The following is a 17641-nucleotide window of genomic DNA, read 5'->3' as shown; positions in this document are numbered from 1 at the left end:
CATCCTCTCCCTCCTCCACCCTTAGGACCCACTCAGTAAAACAGACTCACCTTCATGCTCACACTCACATATTCATGTGCACACACTCATACACACATATTCACACACTACACACTTAAGCATACATACCACACACAAACACACCCCCCAGCACAGCTCTCCCTAGGCTGGCATTTCTTTGTCAGCGCTCCAGTCCCCTGTCCTTCTCTCAGTTCTTCACTTTCTTCCTGCCCCCACCCCTCCTGGACCCACTCCCCTACCCTGTCCCTCTGAAATGTTTGCATGAAGTTTGCTGTTCACGCGGCCTCGGCCATGGCAGTGGGGGAGCCCCCGGGGCTGAAAGCAGAGCAGCCAGGTCTGAGAGGCCCAGTTCAGCTCCTTCCTGCTCAGTGGGGTCACCCGGCCCCCTGACCTCAGTTTCCTTGGCTGTTCCATTGGAAATCAGACCAGCCCTCACCTACAGGGTGGTGGATTCAAGTGAAGTCAGGCAGGTGGGAAGGTCTTATCAACTGGATCAGAGTGGGGACAAGCTGGCCAGGGAGGCTGAGGTCTTGTGGGCACCCACTGAATTCCTGTTGCCACCTTCCCAAGGCCTCCAGCCTCAGTGACTTGGAGCATCAGGGAAACATTCGCACCTGTAGGAAGGTCACCAGGGGCTGAATGGGACAACGGGTCGGGGTCCAGCCCTTGGCTCTCCTGAGACCCTCCACTAACAGGCCTGTCTGTGCTGCCCTCCTGGCCCCTCCCTGGGCCAAGGGAAAGAGTGGCAGTGCCAGTCTTCCCCTGCATGTCCAAAATAGACTTGTGCACATTGACCTTCAGCCCAGACTCGAGATTCAAGACCAACACAGTGACCTCACAGCACACACTGACGGGCAGAACAGACTCACTCTAGCCCAGCTCTTGCTGAGGTCTCTCACCTTCCCCACGTCCCCAGGGGTCAGTGCTCACCCCGCTCTCAGCCCACCCCACCCTCCTAAACTGCGTGCAATTATTACCGCACTTTCCATGCAGAGCTGGAGGGGCCTTGGAGGGGGTCTGCTCCACCCCTTCTGTTCTGCTTATGGGGAAGCCGAGGCCCAGAGAGAGGAAGCAGCTCATACAGAGCTGTGGGGGGTCTGTTAGTCAGACCAAACCACATGTAGGGAGCCCACTTCCCCACTCAGTGCTTTTCCCCTGCTCCTCAGCATCGCTCTCATTCCTGCTTTATTCCCTAAGCAGGTTCTTTTTATAATACCCCTGGGCTGGGAGTCAGAACTGGGGTGCAGTCCCGGCGCCACCATAACCGGCATATGACTTCAGCCTCAGGGCTTCAGTTTTCTCAGCTCTAAAATGGGCTTTTAAATTTCCCTTGCAACTGGAAAAAAACGGTTGCTATTTGAGAAAATTAGATTGTAAACCAGCCGAGGTCCAAACCTCCGCTGGCTGCTAAAGAATGATGTGAGAATGAAAACATCCTTCAACGACAAAACTATTAAATCAATAAAAATAAATTAAAATGGCGCAAGCTGACATTGGCTGGGCTGGGGGGAAGCAGGAGCATCGGCTCATAAATGCCCCGTGGCTCTGTTGTCTGGGAGCTCAGTGCAGCAAAATGCAACCACAGCCACTGCTGGGGAGACCGAGTCACACCCTGCAACCCGGCAGGTTACTGCACGTTTGGAAATAAATCTCAAGGAAATCACACAAACGGAGAAAAGCAATCTGCACTAATACGGTTATCTGGAATGGGAAAAAATCAGAAAAGGCCCAAACTTGTCATTAAACCACTGAACTTAGGTGTGAGAGAATACCATCCTACCCCATGGCAGCGACTGTTAGTTGCCTCCCTGGAACCGTCTCTCTTTCTGCCTTAGAAAAAAATTAGCTGGGTTAATGGCTGCCCAGAATAAATAGTTCATTTTCCAACCTCCCTTGCAACTAGATGTGGCCTCATGACCAAGTTCTCGCCAATGGGATATAAACAGAGCAATCATATGGGATACGTCATTATGGAGGGGGAGAAGCCCCCCTCCCCCACCATCCCCTGCCGTCCTCTGTCCTGAGGGCCGGAATGCAGGTGTGAGAGTGTGAGCGTCAGCAGACATTTTGAGCCATTTAGGGGGAAGCCATCTGTTGAGAATGGCAGAGTAACATGAAAGAAGGAGGCTGGATTCCTCATTAATCATGGGGTCGTCGTATCTGCCCACATCTAGACTTTTTACTTGAGGAACTGAAGTCACCTTGAGTGTTTAAGTCATTGTTAATTTGGGTTTTCTGTCATTCACAGCCAACCTGAATACTCGCTGATACAAACACACAGGGAGAAAATGTTAAGCAGAAAAGTGGAACATAAGATGGATGGTTCTTCATGGGTTACAGATATGTAAACTATATGTTGGTGCAGAGCTCGTGACTGAGTGCGGAATCATCACTAATGGTGTGATGGTGTTGTTGGAGTTTTTTCTGTAAACCAGCTCAGTTGCCGATCGGTCAGGAGAGGCTAGGTTATGCTGAGGTAACGAGTAAGTCCTAGATCACAAGGGCTTAAAACCAGCAAGCTGAACTCTCCCTTTCTCTTCGTGTTCATTGTAGTCACTGGGGGAATCAGGCTGAAAGAGAAGCCATGAAAGAGAGAACCCGGCAGGGTCTTGCACCAGTAATTCAATTCTCAGGCCCGGAAGTGACACTTTCATTTCTGCTCAAAACTCACAGGCCAGAACCAGTCCCAGGACCCCACCCACCCACCCACAGTGATGCCAGCAAGCGCAACTCAACCAGGTGCCCAAAAGGCAGCGGGCTGGAAAAACTCGGCTAGTTGCACGAACGACTGTCACAAATGCAGAATGAAGGAACTTTAATAGCATAAACATTTATGAGACAATTTTTAGACACTGTCCTTCCAGAAAAAAAAGTTCTATATTTCTATAAGCCTTTGTATTCCTGATTAGATTGTAAATTTCTTGAGGACAAGAGTGTTTCTTTCTTCTTCAGTAGCTCCCATGTACCCATGATAGGGCTGGACCCATTGTAGGCGTGATAATAGGAATTATCACCATAACGATGGCAGCTGAGATGCTCCCGCACGCTGGGCACTGGACATCTAACCTTAGCACTTATTAACACGCCAGGAGAGGCTCTCTGCACCTTGTATGGATCGATGCATTGAAGCTTCACAAAAAGCCTTTGAGAGCGGGAGCATCATTATCCCCATTTCACAGACAAAGACACTGAGGCACAGAGAGGCTAAGTGACTTGCTCAGGGTCCCCCCTAGGAAGAGGCAGAGCTGGGAGTGAATCCAGGCGGCTTGGAGCCCATGCGATCTTGTGATCCTGCACAAACTCTGGAGGGCAGGAACAGCAGGGAGAAAAGACAGGCGTCCTGCCTCAAGGACCTCCCAGTCTAGTGCCTGCAGCAGGAGACCCTGGGTGGAGCCCCTGTGGCAGGCTGAGTGATGGCCCCCAAAGATGTCCGCGTCCTAATCCCCAGTTCCACGTCCTGGAACCTGTGAATGTTACCTTATTTGGCAGAAGAGCTTTATCAGACATGATTAAATTAAGGATCTCGAGGTGGGGCGAGTATCCTGGATTAACCAGCTGGGCCCAATGTCATCACAAGTGTCCTTATAAATGAAAGGGCGAGGCGGGAGGGTCAGATGTGATGATGGAAGCAGAGACTGGAGTGACATGGCCACAAGCCAAAGGATGCTGGCAGCCTCTAGAAGCTGCAGGATGCAAGGAACGGATTCTCCCCTGGAGCCTCCGAAGGAAGCAGCCCTGCTGACACCTGGATTTTGGCTCCACAAGACTCGTTTTGGACTCTTGATCTCCAGAACTGTAAGAGAATGAATATGTGTGATCTTAAGCCACTAAGGTGGTGGTAATTTGTTACAGCTGTAACAAGAAAACCAATACCCCCCCTCACCCCTCCATTTCTCTCTTCACAGACCCAGGAACGCCTGCATGCCCCATTGCCCCAGTCCCCCACATCTCCTTAGGATGGAGGCCGAGAGCTGGGAAAGAGATGAGAAGAGTTGTCCCATCCCAGTTACCTTGGGACATGATCTGCATTGCCTCCCCTGTTCCGGGGGTCCTGGGTAAATCCTGGCTCTGTCACTAGAACAGGACTCCCCTCCCACAGCCTTGCTGGCCACCCTTCCCTACCTACTGGAATCTCCTTTCTCCTGCACGCAGTCTGGGCCCCCCAGGACTGGTGCATCGCCCCACCCCATGGCCCAGACCCTCATTGTCTCTGCTGAGCCACCAGGGGAAGGAGAGGGTATGCCAGCCAGAGGGACAGAGCCATGGAGAGACCTGTCAGACACAAGCCTGAGAGGCCAGCAGAGGCAGGGAGCAAGGGAGACGGGAACAGGAGAGGGCAGAGACAGGAGCGTCAGAGCCAGGCAGGAGGGAGCAGGAGGAGGAACCACGCAGCCGAGACACACAGCGACAGCGGGAATGTCTGTTTCCTTCATCCTCAACAGAAACAGCAGCTGTGCAGGCAGAGAGTAAGTGGATAGCTGGTTTACCAGGGTGGGCTCAGGCCATAATTCCTGGTCCAATCGGCTGACAATGGCAAACACATCACATCATGGCATAAAACCCATGCTCCTTTCCCTGGCCTTGACTTGCTTTGGCCCCTGGGTCGGCTCAGACCTCATTTCCTATCACTACCCCCCTACGCCACCCCCAGGGCTCCAGCCTCCCCCAAGCACATCCTCACCTCAGGCCTCTGCAGCTGCAGTTCCCTCTGCCTGGCGTGTCCTTCCCCAGGTGACTGCTGGCTCTCTCCCATCTCCCTTCCGTATAGGGACCTTCCCTGACCACCCTTTCTAGAATAGCGACCCGCTACATCACTCTGTAACTTGATTTTTCTCCATGGCATTTTTCACAACCTGACACTAGACCACAGAGGTATTTGTTGAATGTCTGTCTCCCCAATTGGAACAAAACGTCACCGATGTGTCCTAGTGTCTTGGTACTACACTGTCCAATCCAGTAGCCGGGGGCCAACATGGCTATTTAAATTTACATTTATATTAATTAAAATTAAATAGAACTTCAAGCCCAACTCCTCAGTTGCACTAGCCACATTTCCAGTGCTCAGGAGCCACATGTGGCTAGTGGCTATCAGACAGAACGGTGCAGATACAAAACATTCCCCTCGTCCTAACTTTGCGTCAAGAATCAGCTAATGTGAAGCAGGTCGAGGCACCGTGGAACGCGTGCTGTGCTGACACCAGCGGCTTCACACTGAGCAGGTCTAATTATGAGGCCCTCCTCCCAAGTGCCCCGCGCTCTCCCTTCCTGCCTGTCTCCCTTACATCTTCCCAGGCTCGTGTCCCTGTCTCCTGTCCTCCCTCGGTGGGGTGGGCTCTCTCCTGGAAGCTCCCATCCCCCATTCTTACCCTCCCTAACCGCACTTACTGAATTCTAATTGCAGCTCTGTGTGCCTCCCCACAGCCGCAGCATCCAAGGACCTGGGGGGTACCTTTTATCTCTATTGCCAGAGACACCACAAAGGCCTCAGTAAATGTTGGCTCCCAGTGGAGTTTCGCCCCTGTCCATTCTCCATTCCGCTGATGTCTACAGTTTCAGACTCCCCATCCCCCCACCCCCTCCCAGAGCTGGTGGAGCCAGGTGGCTGTGCCCTCTGGTTGCTGGGAGAGCAGGCCAGAAAAAGGCACCCCCTTCGACAGTCAGCTTTGTGTCTCTTGGTCTTATTGTCACATGGCTTTTGCATGCAGTCTTAACAACATGACAAGTCAACACGTGACCTTTAAAATTGTGGAAAAGGTTCTGCTTCTTTCTGGTGCATGTGCTCAGGGGAAGCCCTATGCTGCCCCCGGCACATTCCCACCCCTCCTCCTGCTGTAAAGGACAGACCCCCTTGGAGAGCCCCTGCTGCCTTTTCTCCCCACCTCCCTCCCTGGGGTCCTGGCACAGGGAGCAGGGCTCCAGGTGGGAGGCAGGAGAGCAGGGAGAGAACAGGGCCCAGCGCCATGTGGAGGCAGGAGAGAGGGCACCAGGCAGGTTATGTGTCTCCCCGCACCCCAGCCTCCGTGTCCCCCACTCCCCAGACTGCTCTATCGGGGCTCTGGGCCATGTGGCTGAAGTCATCTGGTCCAGTCTCTGGGACTGTGCAGGAAGTTGCTCTGAAGATGTCCCCTGGCCTTCAACCTCCCCAGACACTTCCGCCTAGAGCCTTTAGGGCAGTGGGCCCTCCTATGTGATGCCAGTGGAGAAGCAAATCCCTCAGACAGCTCAAGGGCTTAAGGATGGCTGACGAGCTGGGATATACACTCACGGTGCCCGAGTTCGAGAACTTCCTCTCTCCTGCTCCATGCACAAGCCTAAGAAGCCAGGAATTGCAGTTTTCCAGGGAATGCATCATCCCCAAGCCTTTGGGAAGCTCCTGATTGGAAACCAGAGTAGGGTCCCACTCCAGACCCAGGTAGAATTGGTGGGGGTTAGTGTGGACCAGAGAGCACTGTCGGGGGAGAGTTGGGCCTTCTCTCCCTGATTCCCTGCGATGCTGAGAGTTGGAGTGGGTGAAGCCCAGTGCTGGGCTGTCCTAAGCTCCTTAATAAAGACCCTCCACTACCCTCCACTACCCTTGAGGACTGGGTCTCAGGGGACATGACCTCCCTTGGGCCCAGGCCTGGGGAAGGCCCTGCACACCCCGGCCCCAGGCTCCCAGAGGAGCACCAGAGCACTGGCTCCCAGGAGAGGCAGGCCCAGCCTTGCATTCCAATTGGCTGGAGCGGGGAGGGTCCTCCCCGTCACAGGAGCCACCTCCTTTGGCATAAATGCTCCTCCTCAGGTGGGACCTCAGGGGGTTTCCTCGTGACATGGTGTCATTCTCTCCACCCCACTGGTGGAGTCCAGAACAGTGGCAGCACAGGGTCACACCAGAACCCCAGGCTTCCTAAGTGTGGGTCCGTTCAACCTCAGGCCTCCTTGCTCAGCATGCCAGAGCTGGTGGACCGTCCAGAAGCTCCCCATTCTGCAGGGGAGAGGGATTTGTCCACGATTGTGCAGTCAATCAGGGACAAAATCTCCTGCTGCTCACACTAGTGATGAGGGGGCTTTATAAACCTGTGTGGGAGCCCGAGCATGCGTGCTGCTCCATCATTGCACGCAGTGTGCGTGTGCTGGTTTGAAAGGGTGACCAGGTTCTCCTGTGTGCATTGGGTTGGAAACTTACTCTCTCCCCTCCTTCAGGGGCTGCTGGTCTGACGAAGTGGGGCTTTCGAAGTGGGCTGTCGTGGTGGCCGAATTTCCTTAGAAGTTCCCAAGTGCCTAGAGAAGTGGACATCTGCCCATCTGCTGGCCGCCCACCATCCAGGCTCCCTACCTCTTCATGGAATCCTGCATGCGTGAGTCGGGCTGGGACAGAGCCCTAACCTTTTCTGGAAGCCAAAGGGGTGCAGCCCCCTCCCCTGGCCCCAGCAGCTGGGCTATGGGCACGCAAGTCGTCTCAGCCAGAGGGTGTTTTTGCCCAGGATTTGATTTTCTCTGTTAACATACAGTAAAATTGACTTAATTTTTTTGGCGTACAATTCTATGGATTTTAACACATGTACAGATTCATGTAACCACCACCACCACAATCAGGACACTGAACAGTGCTGTCACCCAAAAATCTCCATCATGCCATCCCTTTGCCCGGGATCTTGACCTGGAGGGAATGACAAGGAGAAGCAGGGACCACTACAAATTGTTCACAATGTGCCGGTGTCCAGACATGCTGGTGTCCATAGGTGGCCAGTGTCCAGAGGCAGCAGCATCCCCTGCCCTGGCTGGGCTGTCTCTGGGCATCACTCTGCCTGCCCCCCATCGCCAGCCTCCCTTACTTCTGGCCAGTTTTCCGAGCCTGCTTCTCCGGCCATCTCATCAATTCAGGGAGCTATCTAATGTGTCCTTCCAATAAATTTCTTTCCTACTTGGGTTGGACAGAGTTGGTTTCTTTTCTGCAGTTTGCAATGAGATCCCTGATGAGTTCTGGTGGGAGTGGGATCTGGGGAAGGGAACTCCCCAAAGGTGCACAGGGTCAGAGAGAAATGGGATCTTTGGGATTGCCCGGGAAGGAGAGATCCTGCCCCCGGGCCCTTCCCTCAGGACTGGTCCCTTGGCTGGTCATTTCAGGGGGCGATGATGGAAGACAGAGCTTGCCCTAGCCGTCACATCCCCCCAGCTGCCCCATTTCTCTCTTGCTTGGGTCTTAGAGTCCCCACATCTCAGCCTGAGCACCAGAGACAAAACCAGCTGCCTTCCGCTCAGTGAAGGAGCGGGGCCCCTGCTGGGAAAATCTGGGGGAGAGGGGTTATCTGCAACTTGGGGCCCCCCTGCAGGCTGGAGCAGGGGCAGTGTGGGGGCGGTGGGGGCAGGGCCGCTGCCCAGCTCCTCCTTCCTGAGGTTGGTGGGGAAAGTTTCCATGGAAACAGCAGGCTCTGGCATCTCCAGAGATTTGGGGGAAAACTGGCTCTAAAAAATCACCATCTTCGTTTCTGGGGGGGGAGGGCAGCATAGCTCTGTGGAGAGGAGAGGACCTGAGCTCCAGGGCGAGAGGGTCCTGGAAGAAGAGCTGGAGCCCCTGGGGCCCACGCCCGCCCCCATCCGTGGAGAGAGACCTGCCTCCTTCCCACCCACGTGCTGCTTCTTCACACCACATCCCCGTCCTCCCTCCACCGGCTCTCCCTCCATCTCCTCCTGCTGGGGCGGGGCCTGAGCCCTTGTCCCACTCTGCTCCTCAGCATCCCTCCCCTTGCAGGCCCCAGTTCCCTCTCCTCACACACTGTGCAGATGCCCCGCCCAGCCCCCAGCCCCAGCACACTGCCCCCGCTACAGCCTGGGCGAGAGAAGGAGACAGGCGTGGGGACTCTTGCTGGGGAGTTAATCAAAGTGTCTTCAGTTTCTCCTGTTCCAGTCCCCTCCCTGGGGAGAGTTTGGAGGGCGGGTAGGGACCAGTCTGCGTGTGACCGATGGAGGGGCGGCATCAAACACACCAGCCTGGAGGCGTGTGCAGACATGAAATCAACTGGAACACTCGCTTTTAAAATGACTTTTCCAGCAGTCTTCCTCCCTGGCCAGGGTCCTGGATCTCTGCCCAGAATCTTCCTGAATTCCTGGTGCTGCAGAGCATCTTGCCATTCTATTTCCCAAAAAGGACCTCATCTCTGTCCTTTCCGCATCTAGGCCCCATCCCACACAAATAGTCATCCATTCATTCATTCATTCATTCATTCAACAGTGATTAACTCTGCACTTATTTTGTGCCAGGCCCCCTTCCAGTGCTGCAGACACAGACAGGAGAAGAGGGGAGGAAACGGGGAGGAAACCAAATCCCAGCCATTGTGGAGCTCATACTTTGGAGAGAGAGAATAAACAAATAAATAAGTAAAACACATCATGTGTCAAATGTGATGAAATGCTCTGGAAAAAAAATAAAGCAGGAAGAGAGAGAGAATGTTTGTGTCAGGGAGAGGAATGAGTTGCAACTTTAAATAAGGTACTCAGGGAGGGTCTTCCTGAAAGGTGATGCTTGATAACAACCTGCAGAATGTGAGAGTGAGCCATACAGATTTCTGAGGAAAGAGCTCTCTAAGCAGAAGGAACAGCACATGCAAAGGCCCTGGGGTGGGGTTGTGCCTGGTGTTTGCAACAAGTAGCAAGGAGGCCAGTGTGGCTGGAGCAGAGTGAGCAAAGGGGAGAGCAGTCAGAGATGAGGGGAGAGGTCATGGTGGGACAGATGCTCTTGGTGGGCCATTGTAAGGGTTTTTTGCTAGAGTATCAAAGACCCTCTATCATGCAACCATATTTTGTGCATGCTGTGGGGCTCCTCAGCTCAGATGGGAAGGACTATAAGGATGGTCTCAGCCCTCCCATATTCTGATCATCCCAGATAAAGAAGCGGGGGCCTGCACCCGTGCTTATGATCCTGCTTAATTCCCTGTATCCCTGTCCGCTTTTGGAATTAGACTCTGAAAGCTCAATATGAGTATGTCTATTGACCACAATCCAGAGAGACCCAGGGGCTGTCTCAAGGCCACGCAACCAGACCTCCTGCCCACCAACGGGCCTCTGTCCTTTATTCTCTCCCCGCCCCCACAGGCACCTGCCGCGTTGTGATGCTGGGCGCCACGGTAGCGTCTGCATAATTACGGTGATGATTTCACAACATGTGGCTTTCCCTTCTCTTATCACCTCCCAGTGCGAAATAAACCGTTCAATAATTAATTGACAAAGATGAACTTGTCCTCAGCCAGGCTGGGAGTGTGGGGGGTGGCCACAGCCTCCGCAGACAAATGATGTGAGAAGTAATTGCCCTAGGAGAGGAGGCGAGAGGTATTAAGATCAGATTTGCAAGGTCCCTTCCAAGAGCCCGTGGGCACCAGGCGACGGCAACTGCTGGGATGTACGTTGATAATTCATCACTAATTAATGTTCCAAATTGGGTCTGACAGGAGGAGAAATCAACGCGGAGGCATCTGCAGAGATAGAGAGACAGAGGCTGGGAGCAGAGAGATAAAGAGGGAGGAGACACACAATGAAACTCTCAAGAGGCGGAAAGAGATGTCGGGGCAAGAGCATAGGAGCCGGGTCCGAGGCAGGATTCTGGGTCTACGGTCCCAACCAACGGTGCATGTGGCCCAGTTAGGTCACTTCCTCTCTATCGGCCTCAGTTTTGTTGTCTATAAAATGGGGCTGGAAATTATCTCTGAGGTTCCTTCTAGATCTGACAATGCTGTCAGTCCTAATTTCAAAATAGATCCCGAATGATTAAGTGTGTGTGTCTGAGCGTGTGTGTGTGGTGTGTACACATGCTCCAGGCCACCACTGTCTCTCATGTGGATTATTGTATCTGTTCTACTCTTGTCCCCCACCTATAGTCTACTCTCCACACAGCAGCCAGAAGTGTCTTTTAAAAGAAGCCAGTTCAAGCCCTGAGTCTACACAAACCCTCTCATCTCACCCAGCATAAAAGCCAAAGCTACGAGGAAGGTCCAGAAGCCCAACACCATGGGGCCACTGTTGCCTCACCCACTTCAGCCACACTAGCCTCCCTGCTCTTCCTGGAACATGCTGGTGTCTCTGGCCTCAGGACCTTTGCACTCACCATCTTCTTGGCCGGCAAGTTCTTCCTCCACATGTCCACATGGTTCACTCCTTCTCTTTGCTCAGATCTCTCCTCATCTCAGAGAGGACTTTTTGGACCAGCCCATTTCAATGACCAGCCCCTCTCCCCAGTTACACAGTGCTTATCACCACCTGGCATATCACTTCTCTCTGTTTTTCTGAACATATCACTTCTCTCTTCTCTGAAATGTCAGCTCCATGAGCAGGGACATTGCCCCTTTTGTTCACGGCTGAACCCCAGCACCTGGATCAGCGCTGGGCACCAGGTAGGTGCTCTGTGAATATTACCAGAAGAATTCCAGAATTCTATTCCAGAGAAGGGTTGGAAGATATAAGACACGGAGAAGACAAGAGAGTGGGGGCCAAGCAGGACGAGAGGGGGTGGAGGGTAGGCCACCTGGGAGCTCTGTCCTTTGTTCCCTCGAAAGGGTCAGCAAAGGTGAGCAGGACTGAGGACAGGACTTGAGTGTGACAGGGGACAGGGTGATGCCTCCCGAACCCCAGGATGGCCCAGGCCTGTCTCCCAGCCTCTCGCCAGCTGCCAGCTCCTGCTAGTGGCACAGAAATGTTCTTTCTAGGCTGGCTCCCTCAGAAGGCACCACCAGCACAGCTTGGGCGTCCCTGGTCCCTCCCCCTAGTTTAGGAGGGGATGAGAAACCATCCAATTACTACACAATGGGGGCTAGTTAAGTAAAATGGAGTCTGTCAATAGACTGGAAAATTAGGCAGGCGTTTAGCAGGCTGAGATGAGAATTCTGTCAATACTTGGAGCTGTGTATGAAATATTATGAGACCCAAGGAAGCCGCCGCGTCAGAGGCACGCACGAGTTCACTCTTCCCACCGCATTTATGGAGCACCTGCTGTGTGCTCGGCACCCTGCAGGGCCCTGGGGCCCTGAGGCTGGGGTGCCCAACTCTGGCTCTGTCAGGACACACATAGCTAGACCGGGACACAGATGTGCACACTGGCTTGGAGCTGCAATGTGGTGTCTGTCGATCAGACATGGAGGGCCCTACAGATCAAATCCTGGGCCTGCCTCTTACTGGCAAGGAGCCTGCGCAAGCCTCTGAGGCTGCTGGAAGGTTTCTTCCTCCCTCCTGGTGCTGCGGGAGTCATCAGCACCGGGTCCAGAGCCGGAAGTTATACTGTGGGTCTTCCTTCAACACGACTACTAGTAATTCCTACTACAAGGACGTGTAGACTAGTGGTTAAACACACGGGTTCTGATGGAATCAGATGGCCTGAGTCCACGTCTTTGCTCTACCATTTGGCCAGCTCTCTGCCTCAGTTTCCTGACATGTAAAGGAGGGTGATAGCACCTGGCGTGTAGCATCCCAAGAATGCCTTAGCTCGCCCTCAGAGCAGCTGGGGATAGGCCTGTGCTCCCCGAGAGCCCAGTGAGTGCGTCAGCATCCCCGGGCTACCGTAACAAAGTACCACAGATGGCGTGCCTGAAACAACATAAGTTTAGTCTCTCAGAGTTCTGAAGGCTGGAAGTCTGAGATGGAGGAGTCGGCGGGGTGGGTGCCTCTGAGGGCTGCGAGGGGGGACCGGCTCCAGGCCTGCCTCCCAGCTTCTGGGGGGCTGCTGGCCATCTTTGGCCTTCCCTACAGATGGTATTTTTGCATCATCTTTCCTCTGCACGTGTTTCTTTCTCTTCCCCTGGCCTTTTTATAAGGACACCAGTCATACTGGCTTAGGGGCTCCAGGATGACCTCAACTTAACTAGTAATATCTGCAACTACCCTATTTCCAGATAAGGTCACATTCTGAGGGACTGGGGGTTATGACTTCAATATATGAATTTGAGGGGACACAATTCAACCCGTAACGCTGAGCATCAGCAGTGGTTATTGGGGTCTGTGGGAGGGAGAGCATGCACCTGGGAAGACTCTGGAGGGCTTCCTAAAGGAGGCAGTGCCTGGGTGAGGGTTGGAGGATGAAGCGGGGAGAGCAGGAAGATGGGAAGGCCGTTCCAGACTGAGGGGACTTATCAAATATGGCCGTCAGGACTGAGAAGTAAGTTGGGTGTTATAAATGGGTAGAATGATGATTTTAGTGCATAAGGTTACTTTTGTACAGTCTAAAAATCAGGCAGACATCTGAGTAGCTTTGGGAGAGGTTGCACGCGGCTCTCTTGTTAGTCTGAATTAGTTCCTCTCGGGCGTCTGACAGTTTGAGGGGCAGGGGAAGGTGAGGTGAGAAGAGGGGGGGCTGGACCACTGGGCAGCCTGGGGGGCATCAATGAAGGGCAGGGCCCTAACCAGGCGGTCCCGCCAACTCTGCGGTCCCCACACCCCCAGCTGCACCCTCTGTTATGCGTATTTTTCCTTCAGTCTGGATGAAGTGGGTATCTCAGCATCCCCACGTCTGGTGTAAACCAAGGTGCCCCTACCTCTGCTGTGCCAGCTGTGCCGTCTTGAGCAGGCGGCCCCCTCCCTGCCCAGCCTCCCCAGCTGCAAAGTGTCAGGTTGTCTGTCCTGCCGCATAGAGATGCTGGAAAATCCTGTGGGACCATCTGCAGAAAAGCCTCTTCTACCCTGGGTCAAGTGGAAGGGCTCCATCCAGGACAGTTATTGCACACCAGCTGTATACATGTTCTTTTGTTCTGTCCTTTGAAAACACGTTGCAATCTACCCAAATTACAAGCACTTTGGTCCTTCAATTCCCTACCAGGCATTTCTCCTACAGACTTTCTGCCTCTGATCGGGTTCCCTGGAAACAGTCTCTGAGGCAGAGATTTGCACACAGGAGGCTAACGGGGGAACGTTCTTGGGAACAACACCTGTAGGGGACTGAGGGAGGCAGCATAAGGAGAGAGAGGATGGAACTGCATGCAGATCCCCGGGGAGCTCTGGGATGAGATGGCCCTGCAGGGATGTCCCAAGGTGAGACCAGGGGGCCTTTGTGGACCAGTTAGTGGATGTTTTTGCCCCAGGGAAAGGCATAGCCCTGGGCAAAGGTCAGCAGAGGGCAGTGCCTGAAGAGGATTGTGGCTGTGAGCTGTTAGCAGCCGACGCTCCTGGTAGCTGGGGGAATGAGTGCCCGGTCCTAATGGAGTCTGAGCAGGGCATCAAAATACCCACTCCACTTGCCCTCATGGGAAATGACACGTGCATGGAGACGTTTATTGCAGCAATTTATTTAGCCAAAGATTGGACAGTGTCCATCAGTAGGGACCTAGTTGAATAAATGATGGTATATCCACACAATGGAATACCATGCAGCCATAAAGAAGGCAGAAGCTTTTAGAGTGCTGATGTGGAACAATCCCCAAGATACAATCTGAAACAACGGAAGTAACATGTAGCACAGGATAAAGAGTGTGCTGGCATTTGCATAAAAGTGGAGGGATGGGAACATCATGTAAACATACCTTTGTGTAACATATTTTTCTGACTCTACGAAGGGAGAGAGGCCTACTGTGAACGTTCTGACCAAGACCAGCCCCTTACTGGCTCTGTGCCCTTGGGCAAAGTCATCTAGGCTCTCTGAGCCTCAGTTACCTCATCTGTGAAGTGGTGATACTGCGGATGCCAAGCTGCAATGAAAAACAGCAGCTAGACGTGCAGACAGATACGGGGATAGATGTTAGAAATACAGTGTTGAGTGAGAAAGAAAGAAACAGAATTAAGGTCCATATACAATATCGCTTACGGAAATTAGAAACACATTCTCCAGCAAACCAACACTACGTATTTAATGAGTATGGAAATATATATTCAACAACATGTATCAAGTGCTGGTGTGAGGGATAGAGTGAGAGCGGGGGTTGGGGAAGGAGGAGAGGAAAGAAAATGAAGACAGAGGGGCCTGGCTCAGACCAACGGAAGTACATATGAGGCCAGGGGGTGATGACGTCCTTATGCCTTGGCCCCTGAGGTCCCCTCCCCAAATGATGACCACTTTACAGGGATGTCACAAGGGCTCTGTGAGAGAATGTACACGGAATGTCTGAGCTTGGAGGGGTACTTAAGTCAATTTTTTAAAAATCGGAATCCTTACATGGATATTTTGTTGTCTTGCTCTTCCTTCTTTATAACTTCAACGACAACACACAAGCCAATGACTACGTGTGAGCACTGGCCCCAAGAAAACAAAAATGACCACAGACAGCGAGAAGCAGAGCCAGAGTTTATCCCAGGCCTGCCTCACTCTCCCCGCATACTGCAACGTGCCCCTCCACGTTTTTACCAATGGAAAACCTGAGACTCAGCGGTTAATGGTGTACCTGAGGCTCACAGACGACAGAGGCTTTGGCCTTAATGGTCTTGATCGGGCCGGAGAGATTGGACATGCTCATCTGCTTAATGATCTGACACTATAAGGAGACGTGAGATGAGATCTGTCTTTTCTCTCTGGTTGCTTTTAGGATTTTCTCTTCCTGTTTGATGTTCTGCACAGTGAGTTTCTTAATAGCCAAAGGCCATCTTCAGGAAGCCAGTTAGGACCCGCTGGGCCCTGAACTCACAAAATTCAGGCAGCCTGGCCAGGTGGTCCAGATGAGGACTTTTTTGTTTATCCTGCTTTTCATTGTGCTTCCTGTCTCTGTGAATCCACATGTTTCATCAAAATGGGAAATTTCCAGCCATTATTGCTTTAAATATTTTCTCTTCTCCATTTCCTCTCTTCTTCTGAGACTCCAATCAGTCTTCCCCACCTTTCAGCCCCTCTCTTGTATTTCATTTCCTTGTCTCACTGTGCTGCGATCAAAGTGTGTCTTCAGCTCTAGTCCCCACTTCACTAATTCTTTCTTCAGCTATATCTAACCACCTGTTGGACACACCCATTAAGTTTGTTTTATTAGGAGGTGTATTCAGTCCTTTAAAAAAATCTTCCTTGAGTTCGATCGGTAGCGGGAGCGGAGAGCGGACCCCAGAGAGCCCTGAGCAGCCCCACCGCCGCCGCCGGCCTAGTTACCATCACACCCCGGGAGGAGCCGCAGCTGCCGCAGCCGGCCCCAGTCACCATCACCGCAACCATGAGCAGCGAGGCCGAGACCCAGCAGCCGCCCGCCGCCCCCCCCCCGCCGCCCCCGCCCTCAGCGCTGCCGACACCAAGCCCGGCACCACGGGCAGCGGCGCAGGGAGCGGCGGCCCGGGCGGCCTCACATCGGCGGCGCCTGCCGGCGGGGACAAGAAGGTCATCGCAACGAAGGTTTTGGGAACAGTAAAATGGTTCAATGTAAGAAACGGATATGGTTTCATCAACAGGAATGACACCAAGGAAGATGTATTTGTACACCAGACTGCCATAAAGAAGAATAACCCCAGGAAGTACCTTCGCAGTGTAGGAGATGGAGAGACTGTGGAGTTTGATGTTGTTGAAGGAGAAAAGGGTGCGGAGGCAGCAAATGTTACAGGCCCTGGTGGAGTTCCAGTGCAAGGCAGTAAATATGCAGCAGACCGTAACCATTATAGACGCTATCCACGTCGCAGGGGTCCTCCACGCAATTACCAGCAGAATTACCAGAATAGTGAGAGTGGGGAAAAGAATGAGGGATCGGAGAGCGCTCCCGAAGGCCAGGCTCAACAACGCCGGCCCTACCGCAGGCGACGGTTCCCACCTTACTACATGCGGAGACCCTATGGGCGTCGACCACAGTATTCCAACCCTCCTGTGCAAGGAGAAGTGATGGAGGGTGCTGACAACCAGGGTGCAGGAGAACAAGGTAGACCAGTGAGGCAGAATATGTATCGGGGTTATACACCACGATTCCGCAGGGGCCCTCCTCGCCAAAGACAGCCTAGAGAGGATGGCAATGAAGAAGATAAGGAAAATCAAGGAGATGAGACCCAAGGTCAGCAGCCACCTCAACGTCGGTACCGCCGCAACTTCAATTACCGACGCAGACGCCCAGAAAACCCTAAACCACAAGATGGCAAAGAGACAAAAGCAGCCGATCCACCAGCTGAGAATTCCTCCGCTCCCGAGGCTGAGCAGGGCGGGGCTGAGTAAATGCCGGCTTACCATCTCTACCATCATCCGGTTTAGTCATCCAACAAGAAGAAATGAATATGAAATTCCAGCAATAAGAAATGAACAAAAGATTGGAGCTGAAGACCTTAAGTGCTTGCTTTTTGCCTGTTGACCAGATAACTAGAACTATCTGCATTATCTATGCAGCATGGGGTTTTTATTATTTTTACCTAAAGATGTCTCTTTTTGGTAATGACAAACGTGTTTTTTTAAAAAAAAAAAGCCTGGTTTTTCTCAATACACCTTTAAAGGTTTTTAAATTGTTTCATATCTGGTCAAGTTGAGATTTTTAAGAACCTCATTTTTAATTTGTAATAAAAGTTTACAACTTGATTTTTTCAAAAAAGTCAACAAACTGCAAGCACCTGTTAATAAAGGTCTTAAATAATAAAAAAAAAAAAAAAAAAATCTTCCTTGTTTTTTCAGACTTCAGTTTCATGATTGTCTCTGCCATTCTATTTTTAATTTTAAAAAATATTTTATGCATACTTTTTTTGTAACCAGTGTCTATCCTAGTGTCTGACCTTGGGAATTCACATCTGC

General features: G+C 52.4%; 1 protein-coding gene across 1 annotated transcript; it reads left to right on the top strand.

The window, feature by feature from the left end:
* Window positions 1-2424: 2424 nt before the first annotated feature.
* LOC124226644 (Y-box-binding protein 1-like) lies at window positions 2425-17308 on the top strand. The gene is made up of 3 exons (XM_046640159.1): window positions 2425-2429; window positions 3813-3816; window positions 15962-17308. The coding sequence occupies exons 1-3, from the start codon at window positions 2425-2427 to the stop codon at window positions 17075-17077; spliced, it is 1125 nt and encodes a 374-aa protein (XP_046496115.1). The 3' UTR covers window positions 17078-17308.
* The last annotated feature ends 333 nt before the right edge of the window (window positions 17309-17641 follow it).

The sequence above is a fragment of the Equus quagga genome, chromosome 15 (assembly GCF_021613505.1).
Source record: "Equus quagga isolate Etosha38 chromosome 15, UCLA_HA_Equagga_1.0, whole genome shotgun sequence".
NCBI lineage: Eukaryota > Metazoa > Chordata > Mammalia > Perissodactyla > Equidae > Equus > Equus quagga.
The sequence above is the reverse complement of the archived record's forward strand: the minus strand, read 5'-3'. Positions and strand labels throughout refer to the sequence as shown.